Source organism: Haliotis asinina, chromosome 4 (assembly GCF_037392515.1).
Source record: "Haliotis asinina isolate JCU_RB_2024 chromosome 4, JCU_Hal_asi_v2, whole genome shotgun sequence".
Classification (NCBI taxonomy): domain Eukaryota; kingdom Metazoa; phylum Mollusca; class Gastropoda; order Lepetellida; family Haliotidae; genus Haliotis; species Haliotis asinina.
Window position 1 is genome coordinate 24,619,353 of NC_090283.1, and position 23,783 is coordinate 24,643,135.

The 23,783-nt window shown below is 40.0% G+C and overlaps 1 protein-coding gene across 4 annotated transcripts in view; it reads left to right on the forward strand.

Moving 5' to 3' along the window:
- Positions 1 to 23,783, forward strand: part of LOC137281409 (rho guanine nucleotide exchange factor 7-like) — an 89,526-nt gene that overhangs the window by 46,738 nt on the left and 19,005 nt on the right. For 3 of the 4 annotated variants that reach the window (XM_067812617.1, XM_067812616.1, XM_067812615.1), the window contains 12 exons: positions 1,415 to 1,488; positions 1,926 to 2,020; positions 4,746 to 4,841; positions 11,799 to 11,921; positions 12,468 to 12,606; positions 13,201 to 13,260; positions 13,726 to 13,806; positions 14,374 to 14,523; positions 15,101 to 15,179; positions 15,881 to 16,008; positions 16,820 to 17,054; positions 20,996 to 21,088. In XM_067812617.1, coding sequence (XP_067668718.1) covers positions 1,415 to 1,488; positions 1,926 to 2,020; positions 4,746 to 4,841; positions 11,799 to 11,921; positions 12,468 to 12,606; positions 13,201 to 13,260; positions 13,726 to 13,806; positions 14,374 to 14,523; positions 15,101 to 15,179; positions 15,881 to 16,008; positions 16,820 to 17,054; positions 20,996 to 21,088 — 1,353 coding nt within the window. Of the gene's footprint in view, positions 1 to 1,414; positions 1,489 to 1,925; positions 2,021 to 4,745; positions 4,842 to 11,798; positions 11,922 to 12,467; positions 12,607 to 13,200; positions 13,261 to 13,725; positions 13,807 to 14,373; positions 14,524 to 15,100; positions 15,180 to 15,880; positions 16,009 to 16,819; positions 17,055 to 20,995; positions 21,089 to 21,855; positions 21,895 to 23,783 lie in introns of all 4 variants that reach the window. The other variant, XM_067812614.1, reaches the window with a different exon arrangement.

A 23,783-nucleotide genomic window follows, 5' to 3' on the forward strand; every position in this document is an offset into this window, starting at 1 on the left:
AAAATGTTCACACTAGTTTGAACCCTTCAGCATACTGAACCCTATAGGAAAGTAGCAACAATTTTCAGTGTGAAAAAAAATGTCACTTATCTTTATGAGAGTGAAGTGATTTGTTTGGTTTTTTTTGTTTCTTTGTTTCATACTGCATTCAGGCATATTCCAGCTGTGGTGTGTAAATAATGGAGTCTGGTCCAGATAAACTAGTGACTGACATCATGAGCATCAATTAGCCAAGTTGTGACAATCCAGTCCATTCCATTTAGTCACCTATTGCAACAACCACAGTTTGCTGCAGACCTACATTCTTTGAAACGAAAAATTGTATTGAATGTCAAAATGTCAGAATATCCATGAACAGTAAAATGTCCTTGCTTAGATGGCTTCGATGGAAAAATGGGAATGTTCTTTAGAATGAACTAGCACATTAAAAACCTCCGGAAAAGTTAAATCTTACCACATAAACTGGCCAAAGAAGGCAGGTTTCAACCTGGGTTAGAACTGTGTCTCCTGGCACTAATGCCTGTCTGTTCGATGACTTAATTTGAAACTAGTTTGGATACTGGGTTTTAATCCTTCCCATTAGCCAATGTCAGATGTTAGAGGTGACTAGGTGGTCAGGCTGGATATCCCCCGCAACACGTTTTTTCTTGTGGGGGTGGTTTTAAAATGGACTCTGTCCGTCCGTGTGTGCATGCATGTGTCCATACACATTTGTCTTTTCCGGAACATAACTTTCAAACCATTCAATATTTCTTCACTAAACTAGGTAGATGTGGTGGTCTACTAGTGTCTTTTGGTAGTTTTGGATTTGTGAATAAAATATTTTTGCGCTTCCATGGCAATAAGTTTGACAGACTGATATTGGTGGATGTGCTCTTTTCCTGAACAGAACATAAAAACTCTTCACTGTTTCTTCACCAAATTTCATACATAGGTGTAGTGGTGAACTGGTGCCTTTTGGTAGTTTTGGATTTCTGAACGAAATGGGTTTTTTCCATAGCAACAATTTTTGCTTTAACTCAATTTGGTGGTAGTGCTCCTTCCTGGAGCAGAGCTTTCAAACTTTCAATGTTCCCCTTCCCCTTTGCAATATACACACCAAAACATTTGACATAATCAAAACTCTTAGCAGTGTTAGATTTGGGTGAAATTTTGAGTGGGTCCAAATTTATGAAAATAATGTTTCTGGACCCCCTCCAATGTTAAATAGATGGGCAGATGTAAAATAGACGGGGTCCTCACTGAATTTGATGAGTCAAAACACTCCAAAACCCTCTTTTGAGCCAACACTGTCTTAGAGTCATGAAGAATATTTTGCCATAGCGGAATATGTTGATGACTTTGTCTTCTAATTAACATTTTGGTGCTCTTAATATCAATCACCAAAAATAATGAAACAATATTCATCTTGCAGACATTGCTATGAGGACACATTCATCTGAGGTGCCACAGTTCAAGAGAGAGAGCATGCAGTTATATCACAGCGTGGTGAGTTGATGCCCAAGACTGGCTGTTGTAGTGTAGTATCTTACTCCATCAGTGCTCATCTGCTTCTGGCAAGACTTATGGTCTGTTTGCAGTGAAAACGTAAACAATATATGATTGATGCTCATGCTGTTGATCACTGGATTCATTTGCTTCACTGTTCCATCTACTGCGCTTAACCTTTGTAGTACAAATCAATGATAACGATTTCAACCTGTGATCGTTGTTTGGTCACTGCAGCCAAATTTCAATTATTTCAGTCAATCAGAATGCCACCTGTGGGCGATAGCCAAGTTGTTAAAGTGTTCACTCAAAGGGTTCAGGTACAGTTGCCCATACTGATACAATATGTGAAGCCTATTTTGCGAGTTTACCTCCGTCGTATGGCAATATTGTTTGAAGTCCTGCTGACTGGTTTTCCTCTTGATGGCTTGTTTCAGGTGCTGAAGAACATCATTGAGACGGAGAAGACCCATGTGTCGGGGATGTCTCAGATCTTACAGACCTACATACTTCCTCTACAGAATGCTGGCATGTAAGTATACCTGTAGAGGGAGAGGGGGCGTTGACAGGATACTGTTAGGGACCAATGGTTTGGCACTGTCATTGAGTCCTGCAACAGTGGGAAGCTCCTTTCATGAACAGGCACCAAGTCCTGAAGACAGGTCTTTGATGTGAGGATCTGTGATCTATTGTATCCTTTTCATTAGCACCAACTTCTGTAAAGGACACAGTCAGGACTGTTTATATTTTTGAGTAACATATTGCAAGGACATTTCTGCTTTTCAGTAACTTTTCATTTTTTAGTAATTTCCTGCTTGGACCATTTCTACTTTTGAGTAACATTTTGTTTGGATTGTTTCTATGTTTGAGTAACATTTGGCTTGGATCGTTTCTATTTTTGAGAAAATATTTTGTGAATATCATTTCTGTTTTGGAGTAACATTAAACTTTGAATAATATTAGGGTTTGAAATAAATAAGTGTCTGTGAGTCTTAGACACTACTAAAATGAATGAAAAAAAATGTACTTTATTCTTTTTTACCAATTTTGTGTGTGTAAAATTTTAATTTAATTTTAATTGGTTTTCACAGAGTAAAATCAGGCAAATGATTCTTTAATGGAACCAGTTCTGCCATGTGATATTACCAGTTAGCTTCAGGGGTAAGACAAATTTTGCCAAGCATACCCTAACGATAAACATTTAAGAGTAAGAAGACAAAATATTGATAATATTGTTGGACCAACAGGGATAAACATATGGCGGTATTCCTAGTATTTCAGTCATTTTTTTCACAAACTGATTATCATCCTACATTATGATTGCTAATTGTCACAGATAAGCCTTTCATGTAATATGTCAGATCATGAACCTGAGTGATATGAGAAATGTTTGGCATGTCGCAGAGATTATGATAATGTTTTGAAATAAGCTGTCAGCTTTTGCTCCCCAGGAGGAGTGATAAGGTTTGAACATAGGGCATATTTCTGTGTACAGCTTGTGTTTCCTTAGTTTGAACCATCTTTGCTGCTAAACAGAGACATGTAAATTGCATTGCATTTTCATAAGATGTTGGGTTTTTTTTAGTATAGGAGAAAACACGCCTCTGAGGTTTTGGTAGACAATGTAAAACAGGAGGAGGAGGGATTGTGTGATCCCGATGGTTTTACATTGTCTACCAAAACCGAAGTGTTTTCTCTATCAAATATACCATTGATGGGTAATTACTATGTAGATGATCATTTAATGAAGCTATATAACAATAATTGAAGCACTTGTAAAATCAATTTTTAATAAGAGTAACTATAAGAAGATAATTTAACCCCACCACCTTCGCCGGCCCAGTGGCCATGTGGTAGAGCGTCTGCCTACAGATGAGAGAACTGCAGTGCCAATCCCGCTTTGGAAACCTTTGAATTATGACTTTAGTCTTGAACGATATTTTTCAATTGATTTCAAACACTCATGTATCATTTGGATGTTGATGTTCATATAAAGTTAGGAAAAGTAAACCCTGGGAAGCGGTCTTACTAACGAAAAGTAATACCTGTCCCTCCAAACCAAAAACCTCAGATGCGGGCATTCTGGGAAAACAAGAGCTGACCTAATATATAGTGAAAAGCACACCTTAGGTTTATGTAAAATGATTAGAAACAAGTCATTCAAATTTAACATTCTTGTAATTAAAAGAATGAGTGAGTGAGAGTTAGTGTGTGAGGTTTTATGCCACTATTAGCAACATTCAACCAACATCATAGCAGGGACACCAGAATGACACATATTGTACCCATATAGGGAATCAAACCTGGGACTTTAACTGCCAGGCTAGTGAATACTTTAACCACTAGCCTACTCTACTAACCTTTTTGATGGGATGGGAAAGCCACAATAACTTGATGCGCCTAGTGGCTTCAAGATCAAAAGTTGAAGTGAAGTTGATAATACAGTGTGTCCAAGTTGACAATACAATGTGTCCAACAAATACTTGATTAATAAACAAATTAATAAAAAGACCTTGGGAAACCATGTGTTTCGACTCCTCCTCTTCTTCACCTACTGTATTTCTGCACATGGCAATGATAGTAAATCAGTCTGTTAGTGAAGTAAACTTTAAAGAGAGATTCTATTTCCTGTAATATAAATGGGGCGGTAGGGTAGTGGTTAAAGATCACATATACTCCAGGTTACAGATACATAAACCTATAGAGATACCAGTGTACAATTTTATCATAGTCGCTACAAATTTTAGCCTCTCACTGTGCCTGTAAGATTGTACTGGAAATCTAAACAATTTAAACAAATGAATTAAAATTTAATGTAAATGTAAATATATAGACAAAAACATATATTTTCATCAGTTAAATACATTTTTGGACTTCACTACCACATCAAATTTAATGACATATGATTGAAATAATTGCAAGTAAAAACGTAATTTTAGCAAAATTATCTATCAGAAATCTGAATCTGATTTCATTACCTTTGTGATTTTATTAGTGTTGTGTGATCTTTCTGAGAATCTGTCACTACTGTAAGTATTCAGTTTGACTACTAATTTTAGGGTCAAACGACAAATTTTGATCATTGAAACTACTACTTGCAGCACTTGGTGGTTGGCATCTCTGCACCTACGTCAGATGCAAGCTGTTCTCGTCCATTTCAATCTTAATCTCGTCCATTTCAATCAAAAGCTTGTTTGTTTCAGGGCAGACAGATGAGGTATAATTACCTGATTAAGGTTGTACGTTGTGTGTTTCAGATTGACGCCGGTGGAGTACTGCCAGCTAGTGGGAAACATTGAGCAGCTGATAGCATTCCAGCACAATTTCCTCGCATCACTTGAGGAATGTGAAAAGTAAGTCTACATATGTACACCTGTGGTATGTTAAAACGTGCTAGTTCAAATTAATGGTATGTTAATTGCAGGAACGGAAACCTAGATATCCATTATAACTGGTACATTTGTGTGGAGAGTTGGTTACTACTTACCTACCTACCTACCTACCTACCTACCTACCTACCTACCTACCTACCTACCTACCTACCTACCTACCTACTTACCTACCTACCTACCTACCTACCTACCTACCTATCTATCTATCTATCTATACATACATACAATAAGGTGGTAGATAACATATGCTTGCTATCAAGAGTTGATTTATGAATCCTGTATTTCATTCCTAGTCTTAATATCTTGTTGGGAGATATATACAAACCAACTTAGAATTTATCATCAGATATTTGTAAATGTTATGACTTATTGACATCTGATGTGTCAGTACTTGCACAGTGTGTATTAGTAGATGTGGTCAGTTCTATCTTCAGTCTGGCTACTAGGCGAAGTTTGCTTCAGGTGACCACAGTGATTCTAGCTTCTAAATTTGGGCTTCTGCCCTGCTTTGACATACCACTGTATGTTGGTGCCTGAAAGTAACTGAGTGTGCATCAAGCCAAGCAGTGATTGACGTCATGAGCATTAAAGAAATCTTAAGTGATTTGGATACAATTATCTGCATCATAGTCAGTAAATCTGGCCAAATCATCCCTCTGTTGCTTCTAACTACAAGCCAAAGACCAAATCTGTCCTGGATCTTCACTAGGTTTCAATATGAGTCAGGGATGTTTCTTTCATGAGAAGTGACTCTGATGTCTATGGTGCTTCTCGGGCAGTGGGGTAGCGTAGTTGTTAAGGCGATCACTTGTCAAAGGCACCAAAGGCCTGGGTTTAATTCCCCACTTAGGTACATGTGTGAAGCCCATTTCTGGTGTCCCCTACATTGATGTTGCTGGAATATTGCTAAAAGCAGCATTAAGTCCAAATCACTCTCACTCACTCACTCACTCACTCACTCACTCACTCACTCATGCACTCACACACTCACACACTCAGGTGCTTCTCGTTTTCAGTTCATATGGGTTTATTTGTTACCATCAAAAGTATATATATTGAGAGACTATGCATTCATCTAGTGGAGGGTATGTAAAAGTAGAGTTGAGGGGTGTCATCTGTTGCCAATTAAGAGTCAATGGTGTTGTTGCCAATGTGGATGCCGATGATGGAGAAGCTGCAGTTGGTGAAACTGACCAAAGCAGGTTATGGTCCACACTGATTGGTCATGACAGGTCCACTTCCCCATACTACTCTGTTGCTCTTCACAGAGTGCACAGAGAGTACCCCTCTGGATCACATGCTTGCCCACCCATGCTTGAGAAAATAAAAACACAAATGTAATATAGAAAGAGGGGTTGGCTGTTTAGCCTTAAACTCGTAGCCAACAGGAACATGATCATACAGTCAAAGACAGCTACCTTTCTGATTTTTACATCATCGCTGGAAGTTAAATCCATGTCTGTAGTCCATAGTACCTGTGTCTGCCCCCCAAGAAGTAGTGCGGTTAAGGCACTGTGAGACATTCTAGGATTCAGACGACCCAAAATAGAATTGTCTTTCAGTGATGCATAGCAATGGTGCTCAGAGGTCTAGACTAAGGAGGTTAGGAGTAATGCTGAGAGCAACTGGATTTGTGTTACTGAAGCTTCTGTAGCATGACGGTTTATAGGCCAGACCTCCCCAGACCTGACTGGCTCTTGTTTAGGAAACATGACAGGTTGGGGAAACATTAGATGAGCCTCCCTTGAAGTGGCATCTGGCTGCTGGTCAAGTACCATTGTAACAGACCTACTCAGAAGGATTTGAGTTCAGAGGTATTCTGTCTCACCGTCCCTGAACTACATTATTTGCCATTCTGACCTGTCTTCCCAGCATCACTGAAACCCTGCATGAAGCAAATCTAGATTTCCTCAATTTCTACATTTTCCATCTCTCTTGGGCTCCTTTTCAATTTATGTTGGTTTATTTGTTAATCTCAAAATTATATGTTTTGACACTAAGCATTGATATTCTTTAAAATCAGACATAAAGTATTCATGAATAAACATGTGTATTTGCAAATGTATATTTGTGAACCATATTGTACTCACTTCATGGTGTAATCATTTTTGTTCTATTGAACCTATCACTAGAGCTTTATTTGTAGACTAATGCAGTCCAGGGGTTCAAAACGTTTTTAAAAGCCACTTGACTCAAAGCAAGTGATTTTAGGAAGGTAATTTGTCCTAATTTTCATGATGACGTAATTATGAAAGAGTAAACCAACATGGTATTTGATGTTAGTGTTTACTTGACTATTTAGTGAGAAGTGATAAATAGCAAAGAAAGATAACAATACTTTATTATCATTGTGAAATTTAATTGCTACCTTTTTAGCAGATATGAAATGAAATCCAAGTTTATTTGCAGTCTGAAACTGTAGGTGGAAATTATCAAGTAGGCCACGGACAAGTAAGATAACATTATTTGATAGCCCCAAATGAAAACTGACTTGTCCCAGGCGTCAGGCGATGGGTTTTTTAACCCCTGCAGTCCATGAAGAAAGGTTACATATCAGATTAATAAAGAATTATCATTAGGAGAAGAGGATGGGCCTTTTTGTAAGAAACCATTAATCTGGATCAGTATTCAAGAACAGGGTACCAGGCAGAGATAGAATGTGATAAGAACAATGTACATCAGTGTATTATTATAATGTACATCAATGGATATAACGCAAGACTGAGAGCTTTTTTTTGTAAAATCTGTTCATATCAGAGACTAGTCGTTAGTCTAGCAGTGTCAGATCTAGAGCTGAAAGTCGAAAAGTCTTCTTGACCTGATGATGGAATTAGACATTGGGAGAATTGGCTGATCAAATCATTGTATCACAGTATATTTTTGAACATTAACTGTCTGTTATTTATATCTGTTTTAGAAATTTTCATTCAAGCTATTAATTATTACCTTGGAAGATTGTGTAAGTCGATGAGCAAGGATCTTTTGTGCATTCCGAAAACCTTTGTTCTGAGTTGGGAAGTGGATGAGGGGCTGGACCTGATAGTGGAATGAGAAATGATCAAAGCATTATATCACATACATTATAACTGGCCATACACCCACTAAGGAAATTCATGGCAAGAAAATCATACACGGGGTCCAGACAGGATGATGAATTGACAGACTCAGAGCTGGCACAGGCCGAACATTTGAAATATTTGGAAATTGTGTCTGTTAATTTGTGAGAGACATCCTTGCATCTGATAAGCCAAGTAACCAGCTGGAATCGTATATTACTCCAGGATGTTTACACACAACACTCACACATGGTGAGGGAACAATCTGTGATTGATTTACTACCCCCTACCTCTGCATGAAACACACACACATGTGTACAACAGTAAGAGCTCTGTGTTGTACCCCTGCAGACTCCATGGGAGAGGGGTGAGACATGGGGAATGTTGATTAGAAGCAGGAAGGAGTGAAGATAGGGTGTGTGGGTTTAGGGGATGGTTAAGGCCAGGGATGGTGTCATGTTGGGTAGAGGGGTGAAAAGGTGGTACTGAACTTGGTAGGGGTGGAGGGGTGAAGGGTGGTACTAAACTAGGGTGGCGATGGAGGAGTGAAGGGTGATACTGATGTTAGTGGGAGTGAAAGGTAGTACTGAATTGTGTGGGGATGAAGGGTGGTACTGAAATTGGATTGAGGTAGAGGGAGTGAAGGGTGGTACAGAAGTTGGATTGGGGTAGAGGTGATGGGTGGTACAGAAGTTGGATTGGGGTAGAGGGGTGAAGGTGGTACAGAAGTTGAATTAGGTTTGAGGGGTGAAGGGTGGTATGGAAGTTGATTTGGGTAGAGGGGTGAAGGGTGGTACAGAAGTTGGATGGGGGTAGAGGTGAAGGGTGGTGCAGAAGTTGGATTGGGGTAGAGGTGAAGGGTGGTGCAGAAGTTGGATTGGGGTAGAGGGGTGAAGGTGGTACAGAAGTTGAATTAGGTTTGAGGGGTGAAGGGTGGTATGGAAGTTGATTTGGGTAGAGGGGTGAAGGGTGGTACAGAAGTTGGATGGGGGTAGAGGTGAAGGGTGGTGCAGAAGTTGGATTGGGGTAGAGGGGTGAAGGTTGGTATAGAAGTTGGATTGGAGTAGAGGGGTGAAGGGTGGTATGGAAGTTGGATTGGGGTAGAGGGGTGAAGGGTGGTATGGAAGTTGGATTGGGGTAGAGGTGAACGTTGGTATAGAAGTTGGATTGGAGTAGAGGGGTGAAGGTGGTACAGAAGTTGATTGGGGTAGAGGGGTGAAGGGTGGTACAGAAGTTGGATGGGGGTAGAGGTGAAGGGTGGTGCAGAAGTTGGATTGGAGTAGAGGGGTGAAGGTTGGTATAGAAGTTGGATTGGAGTAGAGGGGTGAAGGGTGGTATAGAAGTTGGATGGGGGTTGAGGGGTGAAGGGTGGTATAGAAGTTGGATTGGGGTAGAGGGGTGAAGGGTGGTATGGAAGTTGGATTGGAATAAAGGGTGGAATGAGTGTTTTGTGCTGCATTTAGCAATATTCCAGCTTTGGGGAACACCAGAAATGGGCTTCACACATACACATATGGGGAATCGAACCAGTCTGTTATTTCTTGTGCCTGTTTGGCAGCCTGTGAAACTTGTTTTAAAATACCACTGATGTAGTCAGAAACTGACACTACGAGTACATCTGGGTACAGATGGTACCTTTCATGGTACCATACTTAATGGTACCTTTGATAGTACATGAAATGGTCCAAGGAGGTGATAGGGGAGGGAGGGGGATGTGGAGGAGCGACATGGATCAGGCAGACGTGTTCGCTTTCCCCTAGATAACCCCCTTGCCCAACAGAGTGTTCCCATTATCTTCTTACAGAAGTGCTACATTAGACATCACGTAACTCCTGGAATGGTAGGAAGGTCTGATGTAATGAGGTATCTCCTACATCTGGAGGTTGTCATGGAGAGATTGTCATGCTTCTTGCAACTCTATGAGACATGGAATATTTGTTTCAATTAAAATGATGTTAAAATACCAGAATTATGAGTGAATTCAGAGGAGGACCTGGAATATTCCTCCTTAACATAAGAAACTGTTGCCGTGGTAATTTGAACATTTTGGCGATTGATCATATCTTTAATGCATGAATGGTTTCTGTTGGTATCTCATGCTATGGCTGCCTATATATCTAGACTAACAGCTAGACTCTGACATGAACATATACTGATGGAAATTATTAAGGGAATACATGAACGTACAACTGTTCCCTTAACACTTGTACTTTCATGTGTTCCTCTATTTATTTCCATCAATATATTTTACAGAAGAAAAACAATTCATAAAAGAAAAAAAATATATAATGAGAAGGAGAGAGACTTTCCTCCTGTGGAAATCTAGACTTGCCACATTTTCTAGACTTGCAAGGGATCTTGGATATATTTGTTTCACCCTCTGTAGGAGTCTTTTCTTGGTAGGGGGTGGTATTCTGTGTGAAAGATTTATGTCAGGCCTGTGTCAGTCATTTCTCATGATGGATAACCAAGTGGTTAAAGTGTTTGCAAGGTCATGCTAAAGACCCGGGTTCGATTCCCCACATGGGTACAATGTGGAGTCCATTTCGCGTGTGCCCTGGAGTGATATTACTGGAATATTGCTAAAAGCAGTGTGAAACCATGCAGTCTCACTCATTATTATTGATGTTTTAGCAGCAATTATCTCCCTTGGATTGTTTTCTTAAGAATAAATCTTTGTAGGACATAGCATATGAAATATTGCTGCTGTTTAGTCACTCACTCACTCTGAACTACCAGTCCAAACAGCCTCTCCAACAGCCATCTTCAAAATCCATTCCAAATAATGATCCTAAACAACACTTATGAACAACTTCCCAAACCGCCTCTCCAACAGCCATCCTCAAAATCCATTCCAAATAATGATCCTAAACAACACTTATGAACAACTTCCCAAACAGCCTCTCCAACAGCCATCCTCAAAATCCATTCCAAATAATGATCCTAAACAACACTTATGAACAACTTCCCAAACAGCCTCTCCAACAGCCATCCTCAAAATCCATTCCAAATAATGATCCTAAACAACACTTATGAACAATTTCCCAAACAGCCTCTCCAACAGCCATCCTCAAAATCCATTCCAAATAATGATCCTAAACAACACTTATGAACAATTTCCCAAACAGCCTCTCCAACAGCCATCCTCAAAATCCATTCCAAATAATGATCCTAAACAACACTTATGAACAACTTGAACAACCGTTCTAAACAATCTCTTTAATGACCATCATGAGCAACCCATCCAGACAACCTGCGCAACTGGTGCAACATCTCATTTGATCATTCTGGGCAGTCATCACTCGGTTTCAGCCCAGCCTTGACCTCTGCTCTCCGTTCAATCCAACTTTGTCACTCATTAATCATGAGATTTGGTAGTCAGGTTCGTTGACTCGGCTGACATATTGTATATTATCCCAGTTGTGTAGATTGATGCTCATGCTGTTTATCGCTGTATTTTGTCCAGACTTGAATATTTACAGACGTCACCATATAGCTGAAGTATTGCTCAGCATGGCTTAAAACTAAACACTCACTCACTGACCATGGTAGCCATAGACCATGTTTCCGTCTGAAAAGCATACCTACATTAGACTGGAGATTCTTGGTTAGAAGCGGTCCATGGCAACCTCTACAGCTGAAAGACTTCATCAGATAGACTGTATGCTGGGCTAGGTTACTTGGTTGATAGTGTTTGATTCTACCTGAACTCCATGGATCTCCCTTCATAATATCAGTCACTTGATTTTGTGGTTCGAACTCAGCTACCTCCCTGTCTTCAAGTGGAATTTTGCAAATTGAATATCCAACAACAGACAAATAATCCTGATTGGAATAAGACATCACTTGGTTGTTGTTGCAGATTGCCCCCGATGCAGCGCCGGATTGGTGGAGTGTTCATGAAACATGCAGAACAGCTGAAGCGGTTGTACATGGACTACTGTGGCAACCACCCCAAGGCCGTCTCAGTGCTGCAGATACACAGGTGAGTTGGCTGAAGTACTACAAGATGCCAAGCAGAGTTGCCTCCCTTTGGTCTCTTTATATTGTTAGTATAGTGTCTGCTTGTGTTTACCTACCTACCTACCTCCCTAACCATCCATCCAACCAACCACCCACCCACCTACCTACCTACTTGCCTGCCTGCCTGCCTACCTACATACATACCAGGCAGGACAACTTTGTGTTTGGTTTGCTGTGTCACTGGCAAACAGTGTAGATGTTGGAGAATTGATGTGATGTGGTCATGTCTCGGTGATCTTGTTGTATATATTACAGATTTCAAGACACATTGTAGAATTGTTTAAAAAAAATTATTTGTTATCCATAAAAAGTCTTTATGTCATAATGTAAATAAGATTCTGCAAAATGTTCTACCAAAAGCAGACTTCAGTAGTTTGCAGATACTTCAGTTTTTGACAGCTGCCTGTCAGGTTTGCTGAATGACAGGTATTGACAGGTGAGGGATAGCTATATACATCAGGTATTGTCAGGTGAGTGACAGTTATATACGTTATTGATGTGTTTTCAGGGAGGACCTGAGTAGATTCATGGAAAGTGTTGGCGCCACGCCCCCCGGGGCAATGACTCTCACCACCAACCTATCCAAGCCCTTCACTCGACTCGACCGATACCCTAGTCTGCTTAAGGAGCTGGAGAGGCACATTGAGGTATGCCTTGTATCCTTCGTATCCGGTCAAACCTTGTTAGTCCAGAGGGCATTGGAGTTAAAGTGGTTGAAGTGTTCACTCTTCATGACGAAGGCCCAGGTTCGATTCCCTAAATGGGTATAATGTGTGATGCCCATTTCTGATATTGAACATTGCTGAAAGCTGTGTAAAACCGCTCGCTCGCTCGCTCACTCACTCACTCACTCACTCACTCACTCACTCAGGACATTTTTCTGAGTACATTTCATATGCTTATCTTATTTTGTCAGGTATTAATATTATTAATTTGATCAAAAATATTCAAAATGTTGTTTCATGTTGGCAGTGGAGAACTCACTCGGCCCTAGTTTGTCCAAACACTGTTAAACTGGAAAACCAACACAGATCAGCACTAAACTTGATCTTTGATGTGTCCATGTGTATGCAGTGTCTAGTCATTACCTTGTGTCTCAGTTAGCCATGCAAGTTGCCAGTAAATTACTCTTGTAACAGATCACTATTATGTGAAAGGAAATCTTGTTATTTGAATAAAATTGAACCTTAGCTGTTAGTATCATTTATTATTAATTATTGTTAATGAAATTATTTTTACAGGAAAGCCATCCAGATCGAGGGGACACGCAAAGGGCGATAGCAGTGTACAGAGATATAGCAGTAAGTGACGCCACTTTAACTTCATGTCATTTGAAAAACAAATTTAAACTTGAATTCATCGCCTCAGAACTGTATCCAAAACCAGATCATTTTCTCTTCTTAACTAACTGTAATGCCAAGGACCTAAATGAAGTAACTATCAATTTCCTTCAGGTTCAGAATCTTCTACCTCACTGGTCATCTTATCCGTTTTCAGTGAAGTTATTTGTTTTTATCCAAATTTCCAGAGATTAAATTCATTAGTCGACATCAAAACTCTGTCCCAATAACAATCAGACTCTTTGGCATCATTAATATGATACTGTCACATTTAAAACGCTTAATTGCTGATGTTGCGTGCAGGCAGTAAAGTTCCTTACTTATAGTGTAGATACAAATCTTGGATGCAATACCTCCCAAAAGGAGTCTGTACTTAGCTGCCAAAGTGTGATCCCTAAGATAACATATGCATGCTTGGTGTTACAGAATTCGTGTTTAGAAGTACGTAAACTGAAGGAAATGGAGCTGGAGATTGTGACGAGTACAATAGCTGGCTGGGAGGGAGAGGTAAGACGATGTTTAGTGTCTGAGAGTGAAGAGTGAGGCGTCTGTAATTACGTCTGTAAACATTTTCCGTGTTGTGAGAGTCAGATGATGGCATTAACTCCTCAGGGGTGAGCCCAGAAATTTGACCTCTGAAGTGAGAGTCTGTAGTGTGAACTTCTGAGGTATGAACTCTCGACAAGGGAACCTCCTGTGATCTTTTTCTGCCGTGACCTTAACCTCTGGTCAGACTCCTGTGGCCTTGACCTTAAAACCTGACATTGAAATCTGTTGTACTTGTTGCATCTATAGTTATGATGTTTTTGTAGTCTTAGCCTCCTGAGGTTCTAGTCTCTAATGATCTTAGCCTCCCAAGGACTTAGGCTCCCGAAGTCTTTTGAGGCTCATACTTTGACCCTGACCTCCAGTGATTTTACTCTCTCAAGGTCAGAGCATTCATTCCAACTTCATGGTTACAGATAAATCTTAGGCTCTGAAATTTAGAACCGTTTGTTATCTGAGTTCGGGTCTGTTTCGTGTCTGTATTACTGTATGGCCCATGTTTATTCCACTGCAATATCTGTGTTCCAGTCTATAGCCAGTCTGGGTGAGGTGGTCCACCTGTCACAGGTCAAGCTGCACAAGCAGACAGGGGAGAAGCATGACCGGATATTTGTCCTGTTCCCCAACGTGCTGGTCATGTTGTCCATGAGTGCCAGACTCAGCGGGTACCAGTATGAGGTAAAACTCCATATCTGTTTTTGACCCATGAAGGTCCCAGCAACCCACATTCACCATAGAAGGCGACTATGCTTGTCCTAAGAGGCGACTAACGGGATTGGGTTATCAGGCTCGCTGACTTGGTTGACACAGGTCATCTGTTCCCGATTGCGCAGATCGATGCTCATGTTGTTGATCACTTGATTGTCTGGTCCAAATTCGATTATTTACAGACCGCTGCCATATAGCTGGAATATTGCTGAGTGCGGCGTAAAACTAAACTCACTCACTCACCCATATCAGTTTATTTGTTTTGTTGCTTGCTGAATACGCGCACAGCAGTATTCCAGCTAAATGATGCTGGCCTGTAAATAATCAAATCTGGACTACATAATCCAGTGCTTGACATCAAGAGCATCGACATGCGTAGTTGGAGACAAGCATGGGTTGCTGAGATAGGGTTTGTGGTGTAACTGGTTATGAAGACGATTGTCCATTCTGAAAATCTGGGCCCTCGTGCAAATATTTATTTTAACAGTTGATTCTAATGTTCTTGTTATTTGTTTGTGGTTGTTTACTGTTGTTATCTCCCCTACAGGGCAAGCTGCCACTGAGTGGGATGTCTGTCAACCGGTGTGAAGACCAGGAGACCTACCCAAACGGTTTCGAGATCTCTGGTAACTAGGCATAGAGCTTACTCACTTTTGCTGATAAGATGGTGGGGCGGTGATGAGATGGGTAGAACATGCTGAGGTGGTTGGGCCATTATGAAGTGGGTGGGGTGGGCCATAATGAGGTGGTTTGGACAAGATGAAATGGTTGCGCCATGATGAGGTACGTGAGCCGTGATGAGATGGTTTGGTCATGATGAAATGCTTAGGCCGTAATGAGATGGTTGGGTTGTGATAAAAGGGATGGGATGGGATGGGATGGTTAGACCATGATGAAATGAGTGGGCCAAAATGAGATGGTTGGGTCATGATGAAATGGTGGGGCCATGAATCAGGTGCGAAAGCCGTGATGAGGTGGCTAGGTCATGATGAAATGGGCCATGAGGAAATGCTATTGAGATGGTTGGACCATGATGAGATAGTTGGAGCGTGATGAGATGGTTTGGTCTTAAGGAAGTGGTTTGGCTGTGATGAAATCGTTGGGCCATGGTGAGGTAAGTGAGCTGTGATGAGGTAGGTGGTTCTTGATGACATGGTTTGGCCAGGACAAGATTTGTGGGTCATGATGAAATGGTTGGGCCTTGTTGAGATGAGATAGGAAAAACTTCTTGATGAACATGTTCATCCAGAAGTTCACTGTCAGCGTCCCTGTTGCTCAGCGTAAACCATTCCTCTTTGCATGAAAGTCACACTGTGCTGTGTTTCAGGTAACATGATAGAGAAGATGGTGGTGACATGCGGCACCAAGGTGGAGGTGGGGCCATGGTTAGAAACTCTCCGACAGCAGGTCAACCAGACGTATCATTCCTCCTCCACCAAACCACAGAGCTTACAGGTGAGCCACCCCCATACCTGACTCCCAGGTATTCACAGAGCTTACAGGTGAGCCACCCCCATACCCGACTCCCAGGTATTCACAGAGCTTACAGGTGAGCCACCCCCATACCCGACTCACAGGTATTCACAGAGCTTACAGGTGAGCCACCCCCATACCCGACTCCCAGGTAATCACAGAGCTTACAGGTGAGCCACCCCCCATACCCGACTCACAGGTAATCACAGAGCTTACAGGTGAGCCACCCCCATGCCCGACTCACAGGTAATCACAGAGCTTACAGGTGAGTCACCCCCATACCCGACTCACAGGTAATCACAGAGCTTACAGGTGAGCCACCCCCATACCCGACTCCCAGGTAATCACAGAGCTTTCAGGTGAGTGGTCCGCTCATAGAGCTTGCCGTTGACTGGTGACTGACAATACCTCAATGATAATTGAAAACTATTTGAAGCATGGGTATCAGATCATACTAAGAAGTACAAGAGCCAATACCGAAAACAGCAGATAATAAGAAAAACAAATTTAGAGTTATCTCCCTTCCATCAATTTGCATTTGCAAAAAATCAGTAAATCATACTGGACTCAGTTATTTGAAATAAAGAATTACTGTGAATGTGAAATGTTACTGGCTTGTAAGCAGAGTATACTGAAAATAATAAAGAGTGGTCAGGGTCTGCTCCAGACTGAATTCTTTACAGCCCACAGTGATGTAACTGGCATGCATATGTATACATGCAGACTGTAACATAAAACAACAAAGAAACACTGACCTACCCTATATGATCACACCAACACATGGCTGTTTTAGATCTCCATCTCCACATCTCAGCCTAGCATCAGCACGGTGAAGACGCAGGCCAAGACTGCCCAGGTGATGCAGACCCACATCCACCAGTCTCCTCCTCACCACAAGCCAGTGCACAAGACCTGGAGCATGTCCTGTCTCCGCCCCTCCCCACCACTCCGCCCCGCCCTCATGTGCAGGGATGAGGCACTTAAGAGCCCCAAGGCTAACCGCAAGTCCACAGCCAAGAGGAAACCAGGTAAGACTGAAATGTCTTACTTTGAGGATTAATGTGGAACATGATTTGAAAAGGGGATTTGTGGCGATCCTGAGTCAGGAAATGTTTCCTTGTGAAGATGCTGGGTTATGTTAGGTTCAGCTATGTGTACTTGTCCCTTTGTGGAGGTCTGGGGTTAGGTTAGGTCCCCATCCACTTGTGCTGGTGTCCTTGTAGGGGTCTTTGAGTAGGACAGGTCTCTCTACCCACCTCTATTGGTTCTAAGAAGTGCCTTTGTTGAAACAGGAAGTCATCTTCGATGAAGCATGATGCCCCAAAGGTACGGATCATTGATCATGATCTTCTGCAGTAGTAATCTCACTTTATTGTCATAAAGCAGGAATATTGCTGAGGGAGGTCTTGAACAACAAACCAGCTAATGTCTTTTGACATTCATCAAAATGTGTCTTAGAAATTATCCTAAAATTAATAGTTTGAACAACTGGAAATGAGATCCACCACAACAAATTAGGTTGATTTGTGTTATTGTCCCTATACTAATATTAGTGCGAATAGTATTAGGCTCTATCTGTCTGTATCTATGGATTGGAATATCTTAAGAACCGTTGACTAGATTCTTTTCATATTTGGTATCTGGGTGTATCTCAGTAAAAGAAAGGCCTCAGTCACAGTTGGTGACCTTGACCTTCATCTCAAGGTCACACGGGGACCTTTCTTTTAGCAAGATATCTCATTCTCTGGAGATAAACATTCTCTGGATTTTCTTCATATTCAACACCAAGCTATATCCTGGGAAGGTGCAGGGCCCAGTCAATTTTGGCGACCTTCAGTTAATTTTCAAGGTCATGGCAGCTGGGGTTTTTTTTAGGAGTTTCATACGCTGTTCAAGGTCTGAGTGACTCTTCAAAATATTTTTGTGTGTGAACAACTGCAGTGCAAGATATCAAAAGAGTTTGAGAGTAATGGTTTTGTTGACATTTTACTTTGTCTTAAACTTCACTTTCATTTCACTTAAGTTTGATTTGATAATATGTGGCAGGGGATTATGTCACCTTAGTGACATTGCTTGTGAAATCATAATTAGGCTCATTGTCAATGCAAGCTTTACGAAAACCTAACTGATCACTTTTGATCATGCATTATTCAATCAGCATGAATAACGTGCATATGATTAATGATTTCAAGATTGTTATAAGAATGATGTGAAAGGCAAGAAAAATCATGTTTTGATGTTTTAAGATTTGAGCAACTTTAACACTTAATTCTCTGTTGATGTTTGTCAATTAATTTCTTGATATGACTTTTTTTTTGCTAAGTGCGGACCGGTTCTGGTGACGATTACGATGATGCTTGGCATAGATGTTAGTGAATAGCTGGTTCATGTTGTGTCTAGACTGTTAAGTCGTTCATTTCTGTTGTCAATTTCAGAATTATATTTGTACTTTTCAACTGCCATATTTCATGTTTCACTTGATGAATATTTTTTTCCTACAAATGGAACTTCAGCCTAGTTGATGTATTCGATTTGTTGTTTACAAATTCGTTGTTTACCAATTTGTTGTTTACAGAGTTATTGTTTACAAGTTTATTATGTGTTTTCACTATAATGTACTGTAACCGTGATTGTGTTTTTGCATATTACACTACTCATCTGCGAGTTTCCACCCCAAATTGTCGTCTTTATGCTGTTGCTATTTTGGCCTATGCACTTTTTTCACAGATAATGTTTCAAGCACATTTTACTCTAGTTGTTTTTTCCTTCATTTTTTAAAGCCTTACATGTGCTTTCAGAATTTTCAGAGCCTAAAGTTTTTATAAAATGTTCTTATGTACACCAGATTTTGTGTGGATTACCTGAACGCAACACATGCTGTCAAGGACCCGTGAAGGTCCTGGGGTAGAATAGGCCTTCAGCAACCCATGCTTGCCATAAAAGGTGACTATGCTTGTCGTAAGAGGCGACTAACGGGATCGGGTGGTCAGACTAGCTGACTTGGTTGACACATGTCATCGGTTCCCAATTGCGCAGATCGATGCTCATCACTGGATTGTCTGGTCCAGACTCGATTATTTACAGACCGTCGCCATATAGCTGGAATATTGCTAAGTGTGACGTAAAACTAAACTCACTCACTCACTCACTCACTCACATGCTGTCAAATTTTATTAAGTCTTATGTCACTGAGAAGTTAGAAATAGCAAAGTGGGAAGTCATAATTAGTTCCCAATGTATTTTCTCTAGTGCAAAAAGCGCAGAGGTTAATCTTCTTTGCAAGGAGCATTGGAGCATTAAAGAATGATCATAGCTTTGTGGTTTAGGTTGGAAACAAAGCTGAGAAGATCTGGGTTAATTTAGTCTTCAACAATCCATGCTTGTTGTAGGAGGTGATTAAAGGAATCAGGTGGTCAGACTTGGTTGACACATGTTATCATATCCCAGTTGTGATCACTGGATTGTCTGGTCCAGACTCAAATAATTACAGGCCACCACCATATAGCTGGAATATTGCTGAGTGTGGCGTTGAACAACAAAACAACAAACAAACCGTGTCAGCTGATTGGCATAAAGGACCATACAAGTTAAACCTATTACATTATCATAACCTGCTTCGTCCTCAGTTAATGTGTGGTGACAGAGAAGCTGTCGTAGATAAGAATTCAGTCATCTCATTATGCGCAAACAGTTAGCAAGTGTGAAAAATTGTTATATGTTTGCATGCCTGCCCTTTGAAGTTGAATTTCTAAATTGAATATTGCATGTATTTTATACATTCATAGCATGTTATCATTTCATTTGAAAACCATATTCTTTTCATAAATTGTTTCCTGGTGTTTAAAACTGTATGATTTGTATTGAACATTTGAACATACAAGTGAAATAGAGGCATTGATGTCCAAGTCAACCTACTGCAACAGTCTGATGTGAATGGGTATTCCATGACTGATGACCCATGAAGATCTTTGCTAGAACTGATCTTCAGTAACCCATGCTTGTCCTGAGAGGTGACAAATGGAATGGGTGATCAGGCTTGCTGACATGAGTGACATGAAGCATATTTATGCCTTATGTATGACTTGGTTGACTTATTGTGTAGGATTGTCTGGTCCAGAGTTGATTATGGATAAATCGCCACTATTTGGCTGGAATACTGCTGAGTGTGACATGAAACAACAACCATCCAACCATTATTGAAATCAGTTTTGACTGTGGTATGCTTCAAGGGGTCTGTCAAAGTGATCAACGTCCTGTATCACTTTGGTCTTTTGACTGTCTCATTCAATCATTAAGCATACAATTGTGGATTTCAGTTTCAAAGAAAAACAGATCCTTTGCATGTATAAAAACTTAAGGCTTAGGAGATTCAGGTTAGAACAAATCCTCTGCAAACTATGCTGATGGTAAGCGGTAAGAAACAGGTTTACTGGCAAACAAGGATAACTTGAGTATTGACAATTGACCCATATTAGTATATACAAGTCCAGTCCACTGGCGCTTCCCATTGTGAGCAAATGGGCCTGAGGTTGCATATGATCAAGTGAAGTGCAATGGGTGAAGCATGTGAGAGTCTTCTGAGCAAGACATGTGCAGCTATGTGTGGAATTAATGTCATCATCATGCACTGCATGTGCACTAGCCTACATCTGCTATCATTCTCCCTTAACAAACCAAATGGGTTTGCTCATTGCTGTGCACCTCTACTTCTCATAAATGCATTCTCTGTCCCGGTCCAACTTATCCTTGTTTGCCAGTAGGTTCAGTAATCAAACAACAGGGATTGTTGCTCGCTGTATTGATTCCCGGTATGACTGGTACAATTTTTACACCTATACCATATAGCTGAAATGTTGCAGGTTTTGGAACCAAACAGCTCTCTCAAAGTCATTGCTAGTTAGATACCACTCATACCAAAACATATTTCTAAAATATATCTTTAAAGCTTTCTTTAACAATATATCTTCAGATGACCAGAAGGTGTATAACGAAGATGCTTTCATCCTCCAAGTGATTGAAGCATACTGCAACAGTGCCAAAACAAGACACACCGTCAACTCCTGTGAGTATTTCTACACTGGCAGGGTTAGGATGAAAGTGTTACGAACATAGATCTCATGTCAATGTTTCTTTATCACTTCTGTTGTGATTAAACCAGGAGTAATTCCATGATAGCTTAAAACTGGATATTTCCTTGTTGTTTCAACTGTCTGCAAGCTGTGCAATAAATTTTCATAAAAATGCAGTTTTATCTCCCACTTAAGATAATCTGACAATCAGAGGAATCCATTTTTTTTTTTTTGGTTGGTGCCTAATGTGTGAAAATGTGCAGTGTTAAAATTGGTTCATATGGAAATAGTTTTTGGAAATGTGAATGAAATATATGGATTATTTTTAATGCTTTTATTATCCAGATATGCTCACACTAGCATAACGAATTTGATTTGTATTCTATGCAATTTGCAATACATCACTATATAAATCTTGCAGAAACATTTCTTGACAAAGAATGTGAAGAAACTGCATTTATTAGGGCATTACATGATATTATCACAAGATATGTTCTTGTGTCTTATAAAACACTACTGGATAGATTGATATAGCAAACTGGAGTTGTGTCCCTTTAAGCATTATATCTGTTTGGTGGGCAGTTTAGATCTGCAGTCAAACATGGTTTTGTAGGATTTTTCTTTGGCAATTTTGCCATCATATCAGATTTTAGAACCAGATACAGCTTAATAAACCTTCATGAATGTGCATTATTTCGGGTTTTTTTCTGAGAACGTTTTTCTTCTTGGTGAAAGTAATCCATTGTTATTCGAATCTCAGGTAGACAAATCATGTCAGAGGCACGAAAACAAAATAAAGGTATGAAAATACCCAGGTTTTAAGTTTGTACTCGGCATTTGTGTCAACAGTTTTATATAGGTAGAATTTTACGTCACGTTTGCAGATGCATGTTGCCCGAATTTTGAGTTTCTAACCTCTAACACATATATACTCATTAGATTTGGGTAGTAAAACGTCTAGGCGAAATTCTTGTACAGTCTGCTTTTATCATTTATTTTTGTAGGGCGAATTTTTTTTTTTTAAGTTCCACTTTCGGATAAATTAACAGTCTACTGATAATGGTTAATTTATTACCATGACAACAAATTCCAGTTTCTGAAAATGTGGACGTTCAGTGTTTATTGTTAATGTGTTGTAACAAATACAGAACATTACAAAAGTACTGGTTGCTCTGACCAAATGATGCTATCAAATGTATGATCATAATTAAATTCTTTATTTATGAATCATAAACATCCTAATTAAATTAAATATCTAGGACTTGTGATTGTCTGATTTTGAGGGTAATGAGTGAATTGTTTTTGTCTCGACTGCTTCGAGATGTGGAGATGGTGTCTTCGAGGTGTAGTGATTGTCAGATGTTACCTGCCCTTGCCTTACAGTTTTGTACTTTCACAATTTTTAGCTGATGAATACTCAACTATTACAATTTTATACATGTTCAGAAGGCTCTGTTTGGCTGAATGAGCATGTCCGCTTCTAATATGCAGAGATTCAGTGCACCTGTACTTAAACAATATATATCCGTTTATGTTTTCCAAATTTAGCTTAAGAAGTATAAGTGTGCTTCTGACTGAGAATGTAAATTTGTTTGGATATTGCAAAAATGGCTACTTAAGTCAGGTACCAACAAGATATTTCTAATTATTTTTAATAATGAAATTTTGGCGGTTCGAATATATTTTGTACAGAAGATATTATTCCGCTTCTTTTTCTGTGTAGGTTCAGATCTCTGCATTTAGAATGTTCATCCTGAAGGGATGTTTTGCATGTTGCCATTTTAGGCTATGTAAGGAAGATGCCTGTTTATTAAAGGAAATTTCTTCTTGTCTGATTTTATTTTTAGGATTAAAGTGTAAATTTAAAGGCAAAATGTGGTTCTGCAAAGCTGAATAATATTCTGCATTGACGAATTTAAAAGTTCATATTAAATCCATACTCCTTTGTGCCAGAACATAATGATATGTTTCCATCGTTGTGACGTCTATTGCAAATGACCCAGATATAACGTGCAGTCTGTGCAATATGCTTTTAATGTTGAATGTTCACATCAGTATACTTGTCTTTTTATAATGTGTACCCTCAGGTATCGATAGTGATAATGTCACTTGTTTGTAGATCACGTTTTTCTTCCTTATGTGCAGCACAAAATGCATTTTAAAAGCCGCAACTTTAGCTGAACTTAAGGCTTTGTAATGACTTTGATGTTTGCGTTGTGAAAACAAGATCAGTGCCCCGTTCCACCAGGCAGTCATATCACTAGGACAGTCGTAAGTGTATGTTGAAGTATCAGATAACGATAACCTTAGTGTTACGATTGTGTTGTGAAAACAAGATCAGTGCCCCGTTCCACCAGGCAGTCATATCACTAGGACGGTCATAAGTGTGTGTTGAAGTATCAGATAACGATAACCTTAGTGTTACGATTGTGTTGTGAAAATAAGATCAGTGCCCTGATCTGCCAAGCAGTCGTAGCGCAAAGATAGTCGTAAGTCTGTGTGGAAGTATAGGAGTTATGAGCACCTTAGTGTTACGATGGCATTCTGAAAACAAAATTTGCACTCTGATCCTCTAAGCAATCGTAGGACTAAGACAGTCATAATAAGTCTGTGTTGAAGGATGAGAGTTACGATGGCCTGAGTGTTACGATCGTGTTGTGAAAAGGGGCCCACTGCTTTAGCTGAGAG